Source organism: Ptychodera flava, chromosome 15 (genome assembly GCF_041260155.1).
Source record: "Ptychodera flava strain L36383 chromosome 15, AS_Pfla_20210202, whole genome shotgun sequence".
NCBI lineage: Eukaryota > Metazoa > Hemichordata > Enteropneusta > Ptychoderidae > Ptychodera > Ptychodera flava.
In genome coordinates, this window is record NC_091942.1 from 2,611,839 (window position 1) to 2,629,873 (window position 18,035).

General features: G+C 37.9%; 1 protein-coding gene across 2 annotated transcripts in view; it reads left to right on the plus strand.

Moving 5' to 3' along the window:
* Window positions 1-18,035, plus strand: part of LOC139150864 (WASH complex subunit 2A-like) — a 52,166-nt gene that overhangs the window by 26,647 nt on the left and 7,484 nt on the right. For both annotated transcript variants that reach the window (XM_070723291.1, XM_070723293.1), the window contains exons 19-25: window positions 680-809; window positions 1,462-1,608; window positions 2,250-2,375; window positions 3,275-3,970; window positions 5,335-5,473; window positions 7,585-7,772; window positions 8,516-8,695. In XM_070723291.1, coding sequence (XP_070579392.1) covers window positions 680-809; window positions 1,462-1,608; window positions 2,250-2,375; window positions 3,275-3,970; window positions 5,335-5,473; window positions 7,585-7,772; window positions 8,516-8,695 — 1,606 coding nt within the window. The remainder of the gene's footprint in view (window positions 1-679; window positions 810-1,461; window positions 1,609-2,249; window positions 2,376-3,274; window positions 3,971-5,334; window positions 5,474-7,584; window positions 7,773-8,515; window positions 8,696-18,035) is intronic.

The window sequence follows — 18,035 nt, forward strand, 5'->3', positions numbered from 1 at the left end:
ATTGTGATAAAATTTTTCGGTATGATTAGTGAAAAAGTCCAAAGAACAATATTTTGTGCCGGGGATTTTCTCATGTTTTATGTGAAAAGACATTCAGTATATTTCTAGCAAAACAACTTTTCAATCATTACTGTTGTATCAAATGACATTAAAAGTATGAGTTTCAGTACCATGGCTTTATATTTACTCAATATCGTATCTCAGAATCCATCCTCTGTTTGCAAAAACCTAATTATCCGAAAGAGTGTGTCAACAGCTCTGAAGAACATCAGCAAAATTACAAATTATGTTTCCACCGTGATAAGAGAATGAGATTGGTCAGTGAATTAACTGGTTTTCCGTGAGAAAAGGCTTTTGTGTATTCACTAGTCACTGAGATGAATACAAGATAAAAACATTTCTTAAGACTACGTCTTTTATCAGTCTGTGCATATTTATACAAATGGAATAATCTATCATTTTCTGTACATGATTGCAGAGTACAGGGCACAATAAATAGACGTAAGATTTTTATCAAACTCAAATAAAAACCTGAAAATTTCTTTTATCAGTGTATGAGTGTATTTAATCATAAATTACAGTGTATATCTTCCATAGTAGGCAGTATAATTCACCTTTCAAGTAAATAGATGGTTTCTTTCTGTCCATATTTGTTAATGGACTCATTTTGTGATTACAGCATTAAGAAGAAACCCATCGGAGGTGTGTCTGTGTTCGGTGGGGCAGATTTGTTTGGAGATTCCAAGATGCCGGCTAAAATAGAACCAGCTAAAGAGGAAGACAAAGTGATCGAAAAACCTCCTGAAAAGGTAAAAAAAATAAAATTCATGCACTGAATGGTCAAAAATTGTAAATTCATGTTTTGTAAAAAACAAATACAAACTTGTGCACAAATTATTTAAAGATTAAAATTCATGCATGTATGTATTAAAGCTTTGTCAGTTAGATCATTATCAATCATGATGTTCAGGATTTTGCAACAGACAACTCACATCTCTAAGCATTAGTTACGGCTTGATACTGAAATACAGGTAGTGTCCCTTGGATGAACTTCTACAATAAAAAGGCATATTTACAGTCTCTTTTGTGACTGTCCGTCTACCCTGAAGCAATTACCCAGACATAAAGGAACCAATTTCTATTCAATTTGCGCTATTGCAATACAGCATGATGTACAGACAGTGTGTCAATTTGTTTTACAATGAAATCCATTAATAATAATCAGACAATCATGTTGTTTTGACTCGTGAATATATTTTGCTCAATTTTGCATTATAGTTACGTCAAAACATCTATTTTTGCAAAGAAAAATAATATCATCACGGTAAACTGAAAGTTTTGAATACCTTTTCTCAAAACTGCTATTGACTTGGCATGCCATATTTTACCATATGTTATGTATTTTAGTGTGACAACAAAATCATACCAAGTTAACTGTTTGTTGCATTCTGTGTCTTTCAGAAAGAACCAGAGCCAGTCAAGGCAAAGAAGAAACCTCCAACAACACTGAGTCTCTTTGATGACGATGAAGTGGACAACCCGCCAGAAGATGACGATGATGATGATGGTTTGTTTGCATCACCTAAGAAAGAACCACAAACGACAAAGGTAGACATTAAGATTTCTACTTTACTCTTTTAGATTTTACAGTTTCCAGTGTCCTTAAAAAGTCTGAAATAGAACACAGTTATTGGGATGATCATGTCGTCAGGGAGTCAAAATAAAAAGGTACCAATGCAGTATAAGTTCAACTGTTCTGTACCAGAGTCTTGAAAAATATCACAACCATAAATATCGTACCATCCTGCAAAATGTTGTTTGTATACCAATATCAGTAGTATTCTAAAGGATCGGATCATAAAAATAGCTGAAAATCTCACATCTAATAAGAGATGATATTTCCAATAGGAGTTCAGGTAAAATTGGAGGATATTAACCCTGCTACTCCTTCTATAGGTATCAGGACGGTCACCCCCGGACATTTACCACTTACCCTACTCATCAGAATCAGATTAAAGTACAGTGTCTGGTCAGTGAATGTCCCAGGGTAACTACCCTAGAACCTTTCTATGTATACGGTAGATCCATGAGTAACGTCATTCAAAATATATTTTTAGAAGGATTATATCTTTCTGTATTGTTCTCAGAATAGTGAGTTTGATATGATGAGAATTAGAATATCATTATTATTAAGTGAATGATTCACTTTACTATTTTCAACACCAAACCTACCTCATTTTGTCTCACAGCGAAACAAACCTCGAAGTAAGAGCAAGAGTTTGTTTGCAGATGAAGATGTGCTGTTCGGTGGTGCGGCTGAAGATTCACCTGATGTGGACTTATTTAGTCCAACAAGTCCTGTCAGTCCAGACAAGGTATGTGCTCATGTTTTGATATTGACCTGTTCAGTCCAACAAGTCCTGTCAGTCCAGACAAGGTGTGTACTCATGTTTTGATATTGACCTGTTTAGTCCAACAAGTCCTGTCAGTCCAGACAAGGTGTGTACTCATGTTTTGATATTGACCTGTTCAGTCCAACAAGTCCTGTCAGTCCAGACAAGGTATGTGCTCATGTTTTGATATTGACCTGTTTAGTCCAACAAGTCCTGGCAGTCCAGACAAGGTATGTGCTCATGTTTTGATATTGACCTGTTCAGTCCAACAAGTCCTGTCAGTCCAGACAAGGTATGTGCTAAAGTTTTGATATTGACATGTTCAGTCCAACAAGTCCAGTTAGCCCAGACAAGGTATAGTGCCATGTTTGATATTGACCTGTTCAGTCTCACTTGTCCAAGACCAGTTAGTCCAGACACATATAGGTCTCAAGTCCTGTCAATGGGGAAAAGATGTCATCATGTTCAGATATGTCTTAGTGATGTTATTCAAGTTAACGCACATCTTCATGTTTGACCTTGGACTTGTGTAGTCCAACAAATCAAGTTTAGTCAAAATTAATCCTTTTCCAATATCCCTTCATGCTAATGGTCTGAAATTTGTATTGGTGCAGTATGGGATGCCATTGTAAAATTGTTCGATCAATGAAGTTGTCCCAACTCATTTTACCTTTGTCTTTTGATGCAATTTGTGACGTTCATTTGAAAAGTCCTTTTGACAAGTAGTTCCTATTTTGTCATTTGTCTAGGACAATAGGAGCTTATCTGATTGTTATACATATAGGGTTGAGTGTTTCTGTGTTTTCTGTCAAGGTGAAGCACATGAAATAATTACCTATTAAAATTAAACAATACTTTCATACATTTTTCAATCATTTCAGCCCAAGTTTCCAACGAGTGAACCAAAGAAGGAAGAGGTAAAGAAGCCACCGTCACCATCTGCTGTGGAGAAACCAAAACCCAAACCAACGGCCAAAAAATCAGGCAGCGGTCTGTTTGGTGATGATGACGATGATGATTTATTCAGTGTGACAAAGAAGGCTGAACCCAGAAAGGAAGTGAAACAGAAGAGTTCAAAACCAAAAGAAACTAAGACAGCATCTGTTGCCAAGGCAACACCATCAGGGTCACTATTTGGCAATGATGATGATGATTTGTTTGGTGCTGCGAAGAAAGCCCAGCCAAGGAAAGAAATTAAAAAAGACACTCCTAAAAGTGGAACTCCAAGCAAAGTAAAAGTTGCCGGGGCTACGACCACGGCGACGTCTGATGACAATGATGACCTCTTTTCAGACAAAGCTGCAAGCAAGAAGAAAGAAGCCAAGCGGGAAGAAACTAAAACACAACCCCTAGGTGGCATAAGTGATGATGATCTGTTCACCGGGAAAACAACGGCCAAGAGGAAAGAGGCTAAGAGAGAGGAAACAAACAAACAGCCATTGGGTGGTGGTGATGATGATGACCTGTTTGGGGATACCAGCAAAGCTGAAAAGATTAGTGGAATGATTACAGGGCAGACGAGTGGTAAAGTTGATGAAGATGAGGATGATATGTTTGCTGTCACAAAGAAACCCCAGGTATGTGCGTACTTATTCTCTCTCTCTCTCTCTCTCTCTCTCTCTCTCTCTCTCTCCACTTTTGGCTATCCATTTATATTATCACAACTGAACCTTTCATTGGCTTGCCTTGCATCTGTATTTATTTGCCTTGTCATTCCTTCTCTGTTTCAAATGTCAACATACTGCTCAGCAAATACTACCCCCTTAGTTTTCATTTTGGAGGATATGCCTTCCCGTTTTCTTCATTTGCAGCGCTCTTATTGTCACAAGTGTGTCAATTGTGAAAGTATAGGATTGAGTCACATTACAGGTGTATATTATGGTCACACAGACCAGCTCATCATGTCAGAGAAATTTCCAAGGGCAGAGCTTTGCCATCCAAGTGAACACGACTGTCAACAACAAAAAAACAGAATGCATTCAGTACTGCCATGATTGATGTTGATGGCATAAACATGAATAAAGTGAAGTCACCATTGGCTGTTTCTGTTCAAGATATGAGCTATTCTGATACAAAGTATGACTTATTTTGATTCAAGATATGATTTATTTTGAAACAAACACTGCAACAAGGGGGTCAAGTGCAATGTCCAGGCCTCAAAAAGTCATGTAATGAAATCAATATTTTCATAGACTACGACAATAATAATCAGAGCAATGAAAACAAAAGAGTGTACCTCCTGTATTGTATATTCCTAAGGAATTACGTGAATTATTTGTGGAAACAACAAACTCGAAGCTGGTCCCTTTACCGTGAGTCCGTAAGCATTGTAACCAGGGTCAGACAGGACATTACACAGTGTTTGCGCTGTCGAGATTTAGTCAATTTTTGTCCATGAAAATAGCGTATCTTTTTCTGTGGTAAATTTCTAGGCCTATGCTATCTTTGAAATTGTGTAAAACTTTGCGGAAGGTATGTGTACAGCAAGAGGGCGTCTGGCATTTGCTCCATACATAAACGTGAACGCTGTGTTCCTCGCTAACACGTCGGACGACTAGAAATGATTGACAACTTGCCCACAGCGTATTGATATCATTCATAAAGTAGTTCAAAAGTATAAACACGGAATCGTCACCGAAAACTTTTACTTAGCAAAAAATAACGAGTTATTGGCTTGTGCATGTGATACATGTAGGCACCGGTATATTATTCTTTAATATTTTCTTCGTTCAGCTCAGAAAATACTCGTGACGTAATGACCATGTCACCACGAGTCGAACACGGTCATTATGTCACTCACATTTGCTTTTGCTGAACGAAGAAAAATATTAGGGAATAATATCTAATTGTAGTAGAAGACATAAGCTATTCTGATACAAGATATCAACTATTGCGACCCTTTGAGTCAGTGATACTTGATATTTTTCAAATGACCCCTCAGGAGGAATCACCATCCAAGAAAAAGCCGGTGGGTGGAGTATCATTGTTTGGTGGTGTGGACCCACTTGCTGGATTGAAGAAGACACCAAGTCCAGAAGATATACCAGATACTGAAGAAAAAACATCAACTCCTTCAAAAGGTAATGAGAGATGAATACAGTGTGTTACTAGTGAATTAAAACTTGAATGAAACCAGTAGAAGATTAACCAGTTCACCCGCAATTCACAGTAAACTGGTCCATTGTCACTATTGATAACAAAGGCTCTGGGCCAAACCATTGTGGTTAAAGTGACAGAGCTAAAAGTAATGAGACATGCACTCATTCAAAGGTATCCTTGGTAAATGAAAAGATTGACTGATATTTTTGTACACCAAAATTAATTAAATAAGAGGAGGATAGCATGGAGGAGGATAGCAGAAGGACGTGTTGATTATAAATGTGAGAGTGTATAGTACATGTACATGTAGGTTGTCCCCACCATAGGTGAAGCCATGGACAATGTACAGTGGTACCAGTACTAGTACATGTACATGTAGGTTGTCCCCACCATAGGTGAAGCCATGGACAATGTACAGTGGTACCAGTACTAGTACATCTAAAGGTAAACTAATGAGAATGGCCAGCTGATGTTTATCAATTTGATGTCAAGTTTCATCTCAGGTAACACAATTATTATGAGATTATCCATGTCACTAGTGAATGAAATGTAAATTTCAACTGCATATAACATCAGAGTGTGAGTGAAACAAACATTCTCATATACCGTTCCTCGGAGACAATTTTCACCAATCAGATAAAAATAGTTACGGCCATAAGGCTGTTGTTTCCAAGGTACCAAGCCACTACACTGGCAATTTTAAGTAAGAATTATGACCAATGTTTTCAGTGGTAAATTGCACAGGGTGTGATAAAAGCTGAAAATCATCTACCACAGTCCCAGATGTAATCACATTTATTGCAAGTTTTACTGTGCTTGATCTCAGGGGGTGTCTCATATTCTTATCACCATCTGGACAGTAACATTGTATCAGACTGTTTTGATGATCTCATGTCATGTTAGATCAGCTGGTATTTGTTTTAAACTGTCCCCTTATGAGCCTGCAAGCACGAGTTACTGTTGATATGATACATTTTATCTGTCCTCCCTGGCGTACATGTATGATAGTTGAATGGTATTTGCTTCACCCCTGTGTGTACCGGTATGACTTGCTGATTTGAGGTCATTCAACCCTCTTCTCCTGCCATCATGAAGATCACAACTATTTGCTTTATTCTCAGTTGTAATGCCAAAAAAATAAATTGTGCTGTTCTGATAACATGGTTTTCAAAAATAGAGTTGGCGGGTCGGCAGGGATTTTTTTTTTTTCAAAATATTTTTATTTTTAAATATGCATTTTTCAGGGGTGCAGGGTGATCAAACGCTGGCCACAACATTCCCAGAAAAATGTATCATACATATAAAAGGAAAAAAACATAAAAGACATCCTCGTTCAAGCAAAAATCAAATGCCAAGTAACAAACGTGTGGTTTTATGTTTTTTTTTTCTTTCTTTTTTTTACTTCTGTGTTTAAGTAGCTCTAAAAAGTTTAGGGTCGGCAGATATAAAATAGGGTAGGTCAGGTTATCGGAACAGCACAATTTTTTTTGTTCGGCCTAATACAGAACATAATGTCTTCCAACGGTTGAATACAGAAAAGTTTGTAGTGAAACTGAAAGACTGATGTCAACAAAACTGACAATTAAAAGCCATGCAACGGTTATGCAGATTGCTTTCAAATGAAACAATCTAATTTCCATCAATTTCTACAGCTTTAGTTTTTAGCTCCCATTAGGAATATAGATGAGGAGCTATTTGACTTTGTCAATATCCATTATCTGTATGTATGTTTGCCTGTTCACTGCAAAAACTAGAGAACTGCTTTGTGTATCACCTGAGTATGTCATGCCAATGTGCATCAGGAATTGTACATAAGGTGGGGGTAGGGGTTGGGGGGAAGAACATGTATGCTCCTGTAAATGTGTAAATGAGATTTCAATAATGTGGAAATGGTTAAAAATCAAAAACTTCAGAATCTCTTGTCAGATTGCATTGATATATTATCAGTAGGTACTTTAGGTAGATTTAATATAGTGTTTTCATTCTAAAGTGATATTGGAAATTTTCTATTGCAGTGACCGTTTTTTGTTTTCGTAACTTTTCCAACTTTTTTCGTTTTACAATGTTATTGTTTTTTACTAACTATTTTTAGACTCTCCCCTGGATGATGATGATGATGATGATCTGTTCGGCAGGAAACCACCACCACTACACACTGGTAGTGTCAGATCACCAACATCACCTCCACAGTTCAAATCTGTGAAGAGACCGGTGCCGAAGTCCAAAACAGCAACCACTCCACCGCAGACTGTCAAACCAAAGCCTGATGTTGCAAAAGAGGTTAGCATGTGACAATTTTTCAAAGTTGTCCATTATGTTTGAATGTTTTAAAGGCTTTGCCCATGCTAACACAATGAAATGCAACAGTTTCTGACATACATGCATCAAATACAGAAATATTAGTTTAATACAAAGTCTTTGTTGACTTTTTGTTGTTAAAGACAATATATTTATAAAGCATGTAGTGTATGCATTGTACCAGAATGAAAATGTTTTAGATGTATATGTAGACCTGCTGTATTTAATCCTTGTTGCATCACATTTAAATGGAGTCACATTTAAGAGACGAATAAGGTTTGATTTTTCCCTGAACACATCAAATACAAAAGCGATTTTGTCACTTCCAGTGTTGATATTCAGTGTACTCTGGATTTATGAAAACTAGAAAAAAATTTCATAGAAGCAAGGTTTAACAGGTTGACAACCTGTGTGACCAAAGCATATGAAATGCATTTAAATGACAGTGTATTGGAAGAGACGTGTCTAGGATAATTGTACATCTGACAGTAGATGATGATACCCATGTAATGAAAAATACTTTGAAGAGTGGAAACACATTTTGTACAAAGGATTGAATGGGAAAAGGAGAGAGGGATTTTTATCACCTCATTCCTACAGCAGAATTCACCAGGAAATCAGTCTTTTTTAATTCGAAACTAGCAAATCAAAATGGTGAAAGTTGGTTACATTTATCATCCATACCAACTCATACACATGTATATCTTGTTGTTGTGTGTTTTCAGTCTCCAACTGCTAGTCCAACCAGCTCTCCAAAGCCAGCAATAAAACCAGTCACTTCACCACGGCCTGTGTCAAGTCCGTCTGAATCACCAAAGTCAACAGTAAGCCCACTGGACTCTCCAAAACCATCTCCTTCAAGTAGTGGGTCATCAAGCCCATCAAAATCTGTTGGCAAACTGCAAGTATGTTTCAAAACATCAAATCTGTATTGTACATGGCCTGTCACTTCATATCTGCCAAAGTAGCAAAAGAATGGCATTGAGCCAAAACCTAGATGTATTTTCAATGACTCAGCATGGTATGCTGTAGCAGAGCAGGTTTATCATTAGAGATCATGTTCACAGCATGTGTTTTCTCAAACTTTGAAATATTTGTGTAAAGGTACATGAGCCTCGCAAGTTACGGACTTAAACTTTTGCTCAAACTTTCCTGGATGAAACTTTCAACCATTCTCTTACAAATCACCAATAAAAATCGTGGGTCACTGTGCAAAGTTTAGAAGTAGCAAAACAAATTGTCCGATATTTTGCAATATTTGAAATTCAAAATGGCCACCCTCCCTGTGTTAACTCTTTGAGGAAAAATTCAATTTTGGATTTATGAAAAACTAAGACGGTGGAAGTTTTTCTTTCTCCAAGAGCTTTAAAGTGAGCCCCCACAAGATATGAAAAGAATTGTAGAAATTTGAGAGTCTGAATATCTGTCCCTGAGGCACGTTCTACTTTAAATGTTACACACAGGACATGCAATGCCTCCTGGTTTTAACAATCTTAGCCTGATGTGATGATGAAATATGAACTTGGCAGGATAATATACCGGTAATTGGCCTTGCTTATTTATAGGCACTAGTGTATAGAACATGCCAACCTAACAAATTACTGTAGATCTATACTGATCTCAGTACAGGCGCATTAACACAGAAAAATAAGTTGTTAACACAATGCATGCAAGAATACAGGTAAAAGTAGCTCATTTATACACAGTATGTAGCTGAAACATGCTATATGTACCAGTATGTTATCAATAATGATATTGATGAACACAAATTGTTGTGACATAAACACATAAACAGACCTACTGTACTTTCTGTGATGCAAATTTGTCAGTGTTCTCTGCAACAATCCAAACCTGACACCCCCCTCCCACACCCTGCATATTACAATGTAGCAAACTGTCACAGATTTATGGTAATGATAAACGTACGACCAGTGTGCAAAATTAACGTCGGTCCGACGGTCCGAGACCGACAGATTTCTCGTCGGGCCGAATGTTTTTAGCAACATGTCGGTCCTTATGACCGACTGAAATTTGGAATAAATGATGAAAATTTCTCCGTCAAGACCTGTAACAGATGCAGATGATGACTGACTCTGAATCATGTGATTCAGACTTAAATGTCATGCACCTATCAATGTTTTCCACCGTGGGAGTGCCGGCAACAGGGGATATTGATTGTCCTGGTAGTGGGGAATTTGATCTCTATGGTACGCCAGACCGAGCTATGTAAGCGGTCTGAATCACCAAAGTGCGCCTGCAAACTGCGCCGGCGCATTTCAAACTGCGCCCCCATTTTGTGCCAGTATATTGCGCCGCCCAAACTGCGCCCTTACTCTGCTCTGCACCATTGCGAAGTTTCAATGTCAAGCACGGTATTAAAAGTCTATTTTGGTTTAGTCAGGCGATTTCAAAGAAATATTCATGTTTTTCGTGGGGAATATGGTGAAATGTTTCACTAAAATATGGAGGATGGGAGTAATTTTTTCCGACACGTATGTGTAGTATGTAATAACATCACCCGAGAGGGAAGGTAACTCGGCCAGTCGAGTGTCATTTGCATCGTAAATCGACCTTTGAATCTGTTTGTAGTTTCTACCCGAACCTTGTCGGTAAATACTTTCACAGTTAAAAAAGATGCTAAATTTTACTCGCAAACTATTTCGATGGCCAAATATCTCTGCCATTATACGTTTCGTAGGGTAACTCTATACTCAGTATATGGCGAGAGTGTCCTAGCTGTCTCAGTGTCTGAATAGGCGGTGCAGCCGTAAACCGGACACTCCATACTTTCCTTGTTTGATCGGAACCTCGTGGACCGTAATTCTTGCTCTAATTCTGCGACCTTTGAATGTCCAATAACTGCTACTTCCAACTCATGACGACCCCAAATGATAAGGAATGCGACTGATTCCTGATGAGACTCTCAGTTCACAGAAAGAGTCAAAGTGCGATCACGTTTGCGACTGAACTTGAGACTCCCATTTCGCTTTGTGATATATATTTGCGAGTGAATTTGAGACTGGGTTTGAGACTCTCATTTAACGTGCAAACAGCAAATGCGACAGTTCTCGCGACTTACTTCCTGACGTAAGGTATGTAAGGGTACCAGAAATCGACAAGTGCGAGGCCCCTGGGGCGAGGCCAAAGTTAGGAGAGCGAATGTGAGGGCTTGAAGTGTACGTGCTCACTTTGAAAGTGCGAGCGATAGTGAAAATGTGAAGTGAACTCGGTCTGTTCATAGTTAGTGCTTGTCAGCATTTATTTCATCACTTTGGTCGAATGAAAACTTACGATCAAAGTCATTGCTAAAACAGCGATACGATTTCCATGGAAGTACAGTGCTGTGTAGCTGTGGGTCCATAGCTGTGGTGTTTTCGGACGGGATTCATGCCTTTTACGGGCTGGTTTTGACTTTTTACGATTTTAACCCCACCACCACACGCGGGGTTAAAATCGTAAAAAGTCAAAACCAGCCCCTAAAAGGCAGGAATCCCGTCCGAAAACACACAGCTATGGACCCACAGCTAAGTGCTGTGTATCATGAGCGAACCGCTGAGTGAATTCATCATTGAAGTCCCCGATGGTAATTATTGCAACACACTTATTTCAAAATACCAAACACCAAGAAGTTGATATATTCGTCTAAATAAAAATAGGAATGAGACATTCATCTTTACATAAGGGAGCATCATTGCATGCTTTCTAACAATGAGCCGCGTGTTTGCATATCTATATACCATACGAAATCCCGCTTTGACCAATTATGTTCCTGTCCTGTTTCGGAGGATAACTTTCGAGCTGCGTAACCGATGTTGAGGTTCAGATATCCGAATATCTTTCGTGTTCGAAAGGTTTATTAATTTACATTGAATACAACTTTTGTATAATTTGTTTACGTGTAGGCCTACATAACCCAGCACACGGGGAAAAGCCAAATACTTACCAATACCAGGTTGGAAAATTTCAGCGAGTCGCTCTCATCACAGGTCGAGGAAAAAATACGTCGGTATCGTTGCTCCACCATGCTTATTGTTGTTTGTACGACTAGTTTGAAAGTCATAGACTTTCTTAACGGTGAAATTCATATAAGGTGTCGCCACGTGTCCGTCCATGGGTGAACATCACTGCTGAGTCGCTCCGTCGTTTCAGACACCAAACCTGTCAACCTGCCGCCTTTCAAAAACATTCTGCATACATGCGATAATTTAAGATACTGGGAATTGGCTGACAGGATATTTATTTCGAAAATGTCCTTATTTGAGCGAAAAAGTGAAGTAGAAACTGGCGTCAAGGTAGGAGCAGTAACAGAAACAGGTCCAGCACAATTTACATATGAAGACAAAGAAATTCTTCGTAGCATATGGTCACGGATGCCGCTGCTGGACTCACTTGCAGTAAAAATAGACCGTGCACTCTCAAGATTGGAGAAAGTCGAACAACGAGTAGACGTGCTAGAGACTACGTGCACAGACTTAGAAAATGCTGCCAGTTTCTTTGAAGAAACAGTCGAAGAAGTGAAAGAGGAACTGACTAAGGTAAAAGAAACCTTTGCCACAACAGAGCAGGTGAGAAAGTTACAGTTGGAAGTTGTTGATTTGTCCAATCGTAGTCGACGAAATAACATCGTGCTACATAATGTTCCAGAAGGTATCGAAGGAAAGGAAAGTGTAGATTGCACTGATTTTGTAACCGAACTTTTGAAAGACAAACTGAAAATAATGAGGAATATAGAAATTGAGCGAGCCCACCGTTCACCTGTAGCTATGAAGCCACGTGAAGGTGCAACTCCACGTCCTATACATGCCAAATTCCTTCGCAACAAAGACCGAGATGAAGTACTCCGCACCGCAGCAAGGGTCTTACGAAAGGATAAAGACAAAATGCGTATTTCAGATGACGTACACGAAGAAACAAGACGACAACAGAAGCAACTACTTCCGAAAATGTATGAACTTCGCCGCAAAGGGAACTTTGCCTTCATTCCGTGGTCAGTGCCAAGAGTTATCAAGTACAGCGACGAACCACGCGAACCCGGTAAACAACGGCGGCTAAAACAATACGAATTGAAGATCTAAAAAGATGAGTAAAATGACTGTGGTTTTGGATGTCTGAAACTTGAGGTTTTATAACCTACGCGTGGCTTTTGGTTTGTTTTCTGTTTCTTTGCGTTTTTTGGCTTCTTTCGCCTTTCTTTGTATGTTTGGTCTTTCTTTTCTCGCCCCGTCTCCCGCTTTTTCCGTTTGTTGTCTGGGTGCTTTCGTTTCCTCTTTCTCGTTCCGCTCAAAGATGTCTGGTAATGTATATCGTGTAGACAGAGTTAAATGCTCAGTTTTCAACTTACTTTTACGGTTAAAAACGGATGAGTAATTTAAATATATCTTCCTTAAACGTGCGGGGGTGTGGAGATACAAAGAAAAGACGCCAGGTATTTTTATGGCTTAGAGAGAAGTCTTTCAACATTTATTTTCTCCAAGAAACGCATTCAACTAGAGATTGTGAATATATTTGGAAGAATGAATGGGGTTACCAGGTGTTATACAGTCACGGCTCGTCAACGTCAAAAGGAGTAGCTATTTTGTTTAACAATAATTTTCCACTGGTCATAAATAATTCATGGAGTGATGACGAGGGCAGATGTATCATCTGTGATATTACTGTAAATGATCGTAGGCTTGTGTTATGTAATATTTACGCACCGAACAATGATCAACCGTCATTCTTTGAGAAAGTGTTTGATATTTTGGAGGGTCAATTCCCTGAAGGAGAGCGTATCATTGGAGGCGATTTCAATTTAGTCTCCAATGTTCATCTTGATAAGAAAGGTGGGAACCCATCCACTCATTTTCGTTCTCAAGAAGTTATTCGCCGTAACTCTGAGTTGTTTGATTTGAGCGATGTGTGGCGGGTATTGCATCCAAACACTCGTAGGTATACTTGGAGACAGAAGACGCCGCCTGTTCATTGCAGACTAGATTTTTTTTTGTTGTCTATTAGTTTAGTGAGTCAAACGATCAAAGCTGACATTAGCCCAGGCTTCCGTACTGATCATTCACTCATTTCTATAGCTTTAAAAATTGACAATAAGATACGTGGTCCAGGATTTTGGAAATTAAATTGTTCACTTTTGAGTGACATTGACTATGTGAGTACCATAAATGCATGTATTGATGAGACCAAAAATATGTATGCGAATGACACAGATGTTGACGACCAACTGTTGTGGGAAATGATTAAATGTAACATTAGAGCAGAAACAATCCAGTTTGCATCAAGGAAAAGGAAACAACAGCGTATTTTTTTGTCAATTTGGAAAAAGATATTAGTGAACTTGAGAAAAAATCATACAGGCTGATAATACACACGATTTAGAAATTAAGTTGTCAGAGAAGTTATTAGAGCGAGAAAATTTGCTAGATTACGCTACCAAAGGTGCTATGATTCGCTCTAAAGCAAGGTATTATGAGGATGGAGAGAAAAGCTCTAAATATTTTCTGTCACTTGAAAGCGTAACTATAATAATAAGTGTATCTCAAAGCTTTTGTGTGATGATGGGTCCTTTATAACGGATCCAAAGGGAATTTTGAATGAAGAGAGAGACTTTTATAAAAAGCTTTACTCAACACATAGCAATTTGGAGAGCTGTTCAGACCAAATTATTGAAGATTTCTTACCAGATATTAGTGACATACGCAAACTGAATCATGAAGCCAAGCAAAGTTGTGAAGGTTTGTTGAATAAGGAAGAACTGTTGTTTACTCTTAAATCAACAGAAAATGGGCGTTCACCAGGTACAGACGGTATTCCCGTTGATTTCTATAAAGTGTTTTGGAATTCCATTTCTGACCCTCTCCTGAACTCCTTAAATTGTGCTTTCTCAAGAAACCAGCTGTCTATCTCACAACGTAGAGGAGTCATCTCTCTCATCCCGAAGAAAGACAAAAATCCATGGTATTTAAAAAACTGGAGACCAATCTCCCTGCTGAATGCCGATTATAAACTTGCTTCGAAAGCAATTTCTTTCCGTATTCGTAAGGTCCTCCCGTCAGTTATCAATACTGATCAAACTGGTTTTGTAAAGTCTCGGTATATTGGAGAGAATATTCGCACTCTCATGGAAATAATTAACTTTGCGGACAAGGAAAAAATTCCTGGATTAGTATTTTCTGTTGATTACGAGAAAGCTTTCGATTCGCCTTGACTGGTCTTTCCTTTTTAAAGCACTTAAGTATTTCAATTTTGGTGATTCTTTAATTTATTGGATAAAACTTTTATACTCTAACCCAATGTCATGTGTAATCAACAATGGATGGACCTCCGAATTTTTTCCTATTGAAAGAGGAGTTCGCCAGGGCTGTCCCCTGTCCCCATACTTGTTTATTATTTGTGTTGAACTCTTTGCTGCAAAAATAAGGTCCAACTTGTCAATTCAGGGTATTGTGATAGGTGATCGTGAACATAAGATTTCACAGTATGCAGATGATACAATTCTTTACTTGAATGGCACTGAACAGTCTCTTAATGAAGCGCTTTTAGTTTTGAATAAGTTTGAACAGATTTCTGGTTTGAAAGTCAATTTTGACAAGTCTAAAGTTTATAAAATTGGTACCTTGCGTCAAAAAACTATCAATTACAAGACGACATGTTCTGTCACTTGGTCACATGGCCCAATTGAATGTTTAGGTGTCCTTATCCCTCTTAGTGTAAAAGAAAATGTCTTTGCTTTGAATTATGAACCAAAAATCCAGTCAATGAAGATTCTCCTCAACATATGGTCAGCCAGAAATCTTTCTTTGAATGGCAAAATCACTATTTTGAAAAGTCTTGCATTGTCAAAACTTACTTACCTTGCTTCGGTGTTACCCAATCCTCCAGACAATATTTTCCAAGATTTAGAGCGTATTATTTTCAGATTTATTTGGAATAATAAAGGTGATAGAATAAAAAGGACCATTCTTATGAATGGCCAACAATTTGGGGGTCTGAAAGCTCCAAACTTCAGAGCGATTTGCATGGCCATGAAAGTTCGATGGGTAAAAAGACTGATTCAGATGGAAAACAATACCCCAATTAAGTTGATTTATACCCATCTTTTGTCCTCACTTGGTGGTTTATTTGTCTTTGATTGTAATTTGCACATTCGTCATATTCCTAATTTTTTCAAAGCTTATCCTTTTTTATATGATATTATTTATACTTGGTGTAAATTAAATTTTCAGAATAATGTAAATCCTCAGTCGGATTGTATTGTGTGGAACAATTCTGATATTTTGATAGGTGGAAAAACAATTTTTTCAAAGAAACTCAATGATTGTAATGTTAACTTTTTGACAGATTTCATTAATGAAGGTTCGGCTATAGATTACAATAGTTTTAGGTTACGACACAATGTACAAATTAATTTTATTACTTATTTCGGTATTGTCAAAGCTATCATGGAATACAAGAAGAAATATCATGTAAGCATGTTTTACCCTTTATATACATGCCATTCAGAATTTCATATCAATGTATTTAACAAGAAATGTTTTGAATTTATCCATCAATTAATAATGAAAGATTTTGTTTCTATGCCAGAAAAGACTATGAATTTCTGGGCAAAGACATTTGGCGAGTTTGATGTAAAACTTGGAAGAAAATTTTCAGTCTTCCATATAAGTGCACCATTGAATCAAAAGTAGAATTTTCCAGTTCCACCTTCTACATAGAAATATTTTTACCAATGTCATTTTAAAGAAATTAGGTAAAGTGGAAAGTGAGCTCTGTAATTTTTGTCTTGAACGTCTTGACTCTATTTTACATCGCTTCTGGTTTTGTCCAATCATAGAAGCATTCTGGAGAGAATTTTCTTTATATGTTTTCGATGCTTTCAACATAGATATTCAACTCGATGCCATGTCAGTCATTTTTGGTTATGATTTCAATGCAAAGGATATTCTTTTAGAACATCTACTCATCCTTGCGAAACAATACATTCATTGTAATGTCAGAACCCCAAAGAGATTAACAATTAGTAACTACACGAGAGTGGTCAGTACAATCAAAGAAGTTGAACTCAATATAGCCTTTAAGAATGGAACACTTGAAAAACATAGAATGAAGTGGAAATGTTAGTTTTGTGCTCTTTTCTTCTCCTGTGTCTGTTTTTGCTTTTTGTCCTGTTTGCGTTTTTCTGTAAAAAAAAAAAAAAAAAAAAAAAAAAAAAAAAATATTGCCTTTCAATATTTTACGCACTAAGTCACCTGTCACCTCCATTCGGAAGCAAAAAACGTTTACAGAATGTTTTTATAGTGAAAACTAGCTCCAGGCCGTGACATGTCTCCAGTTGCGAAGAAACTTCGTAAATCAAAATCGACATCAACATGGAGCAATGATCGTGAACCGTTAAATAAATGTCGGCAAAATAAAACATCAAATGGCTAAACTTTGGGGGGGAGAGAGAGAGAGAGAGAGAGAGAGAGAGAGAGAGAGAGGGAGGGAGGGAGGGGAGGGGTTTATGCAGTCGCTAACTGATCATGGTCTTTAGGATGGATAAATGCAGTGTCGGTTTACACATTTGCGCTGCACAGATATCGAAAATGTACAGATACTTTCCCGAAATTTGACTTATTTTATAACATGAGTAGAACAAAACCAAAAATATTGACGTTACTCTTCGGATGTTTGACTTGCAAGTTTGCTAAAGTTAGATTACATGTATACTTACAGAAAATGGTCGCCGTAGTCTCAGAAAATGGTCGCCGTAGTCTTCTATATTCATAAAATATGTTCTTCAACACCACGTTTCTTATTATCGGTGATGTCACATTTTCTTATTTTTATAAATATTAATTAATGCACCGATTTCAAACCGTAATTATTTTTGCTTGTCGAATTGAGAGAGTTTTTAGTAGTTCTGTAAACGAAACGATCGGAAATAGCAGAGTATCTTGGCAATGGCACGACATCTACGCTATCGTTTAGCTGCAATAATTGTACAGTTGCAGCCAGAGCCCCGGGTAACCGAATCGGAAACGAAGTCGAACGTAATAACGCCAGTTGCAGCGGCGTCGTGGATAGACTGTACCTTTGTAATTTCTGTTGAAGTACACCTGTTATTGCTACAAGCATTGTGGGCTTCATGAAACGTTTCTCTGTAGGCCCTACATGTATACTGGTCTTGCCGTTATATTCAGTGTCGTATAATCTGTTGTTTGCATGTCAACACATTGGCCTGTGTACAACCTCCAGTGCACACTAATCGTGACC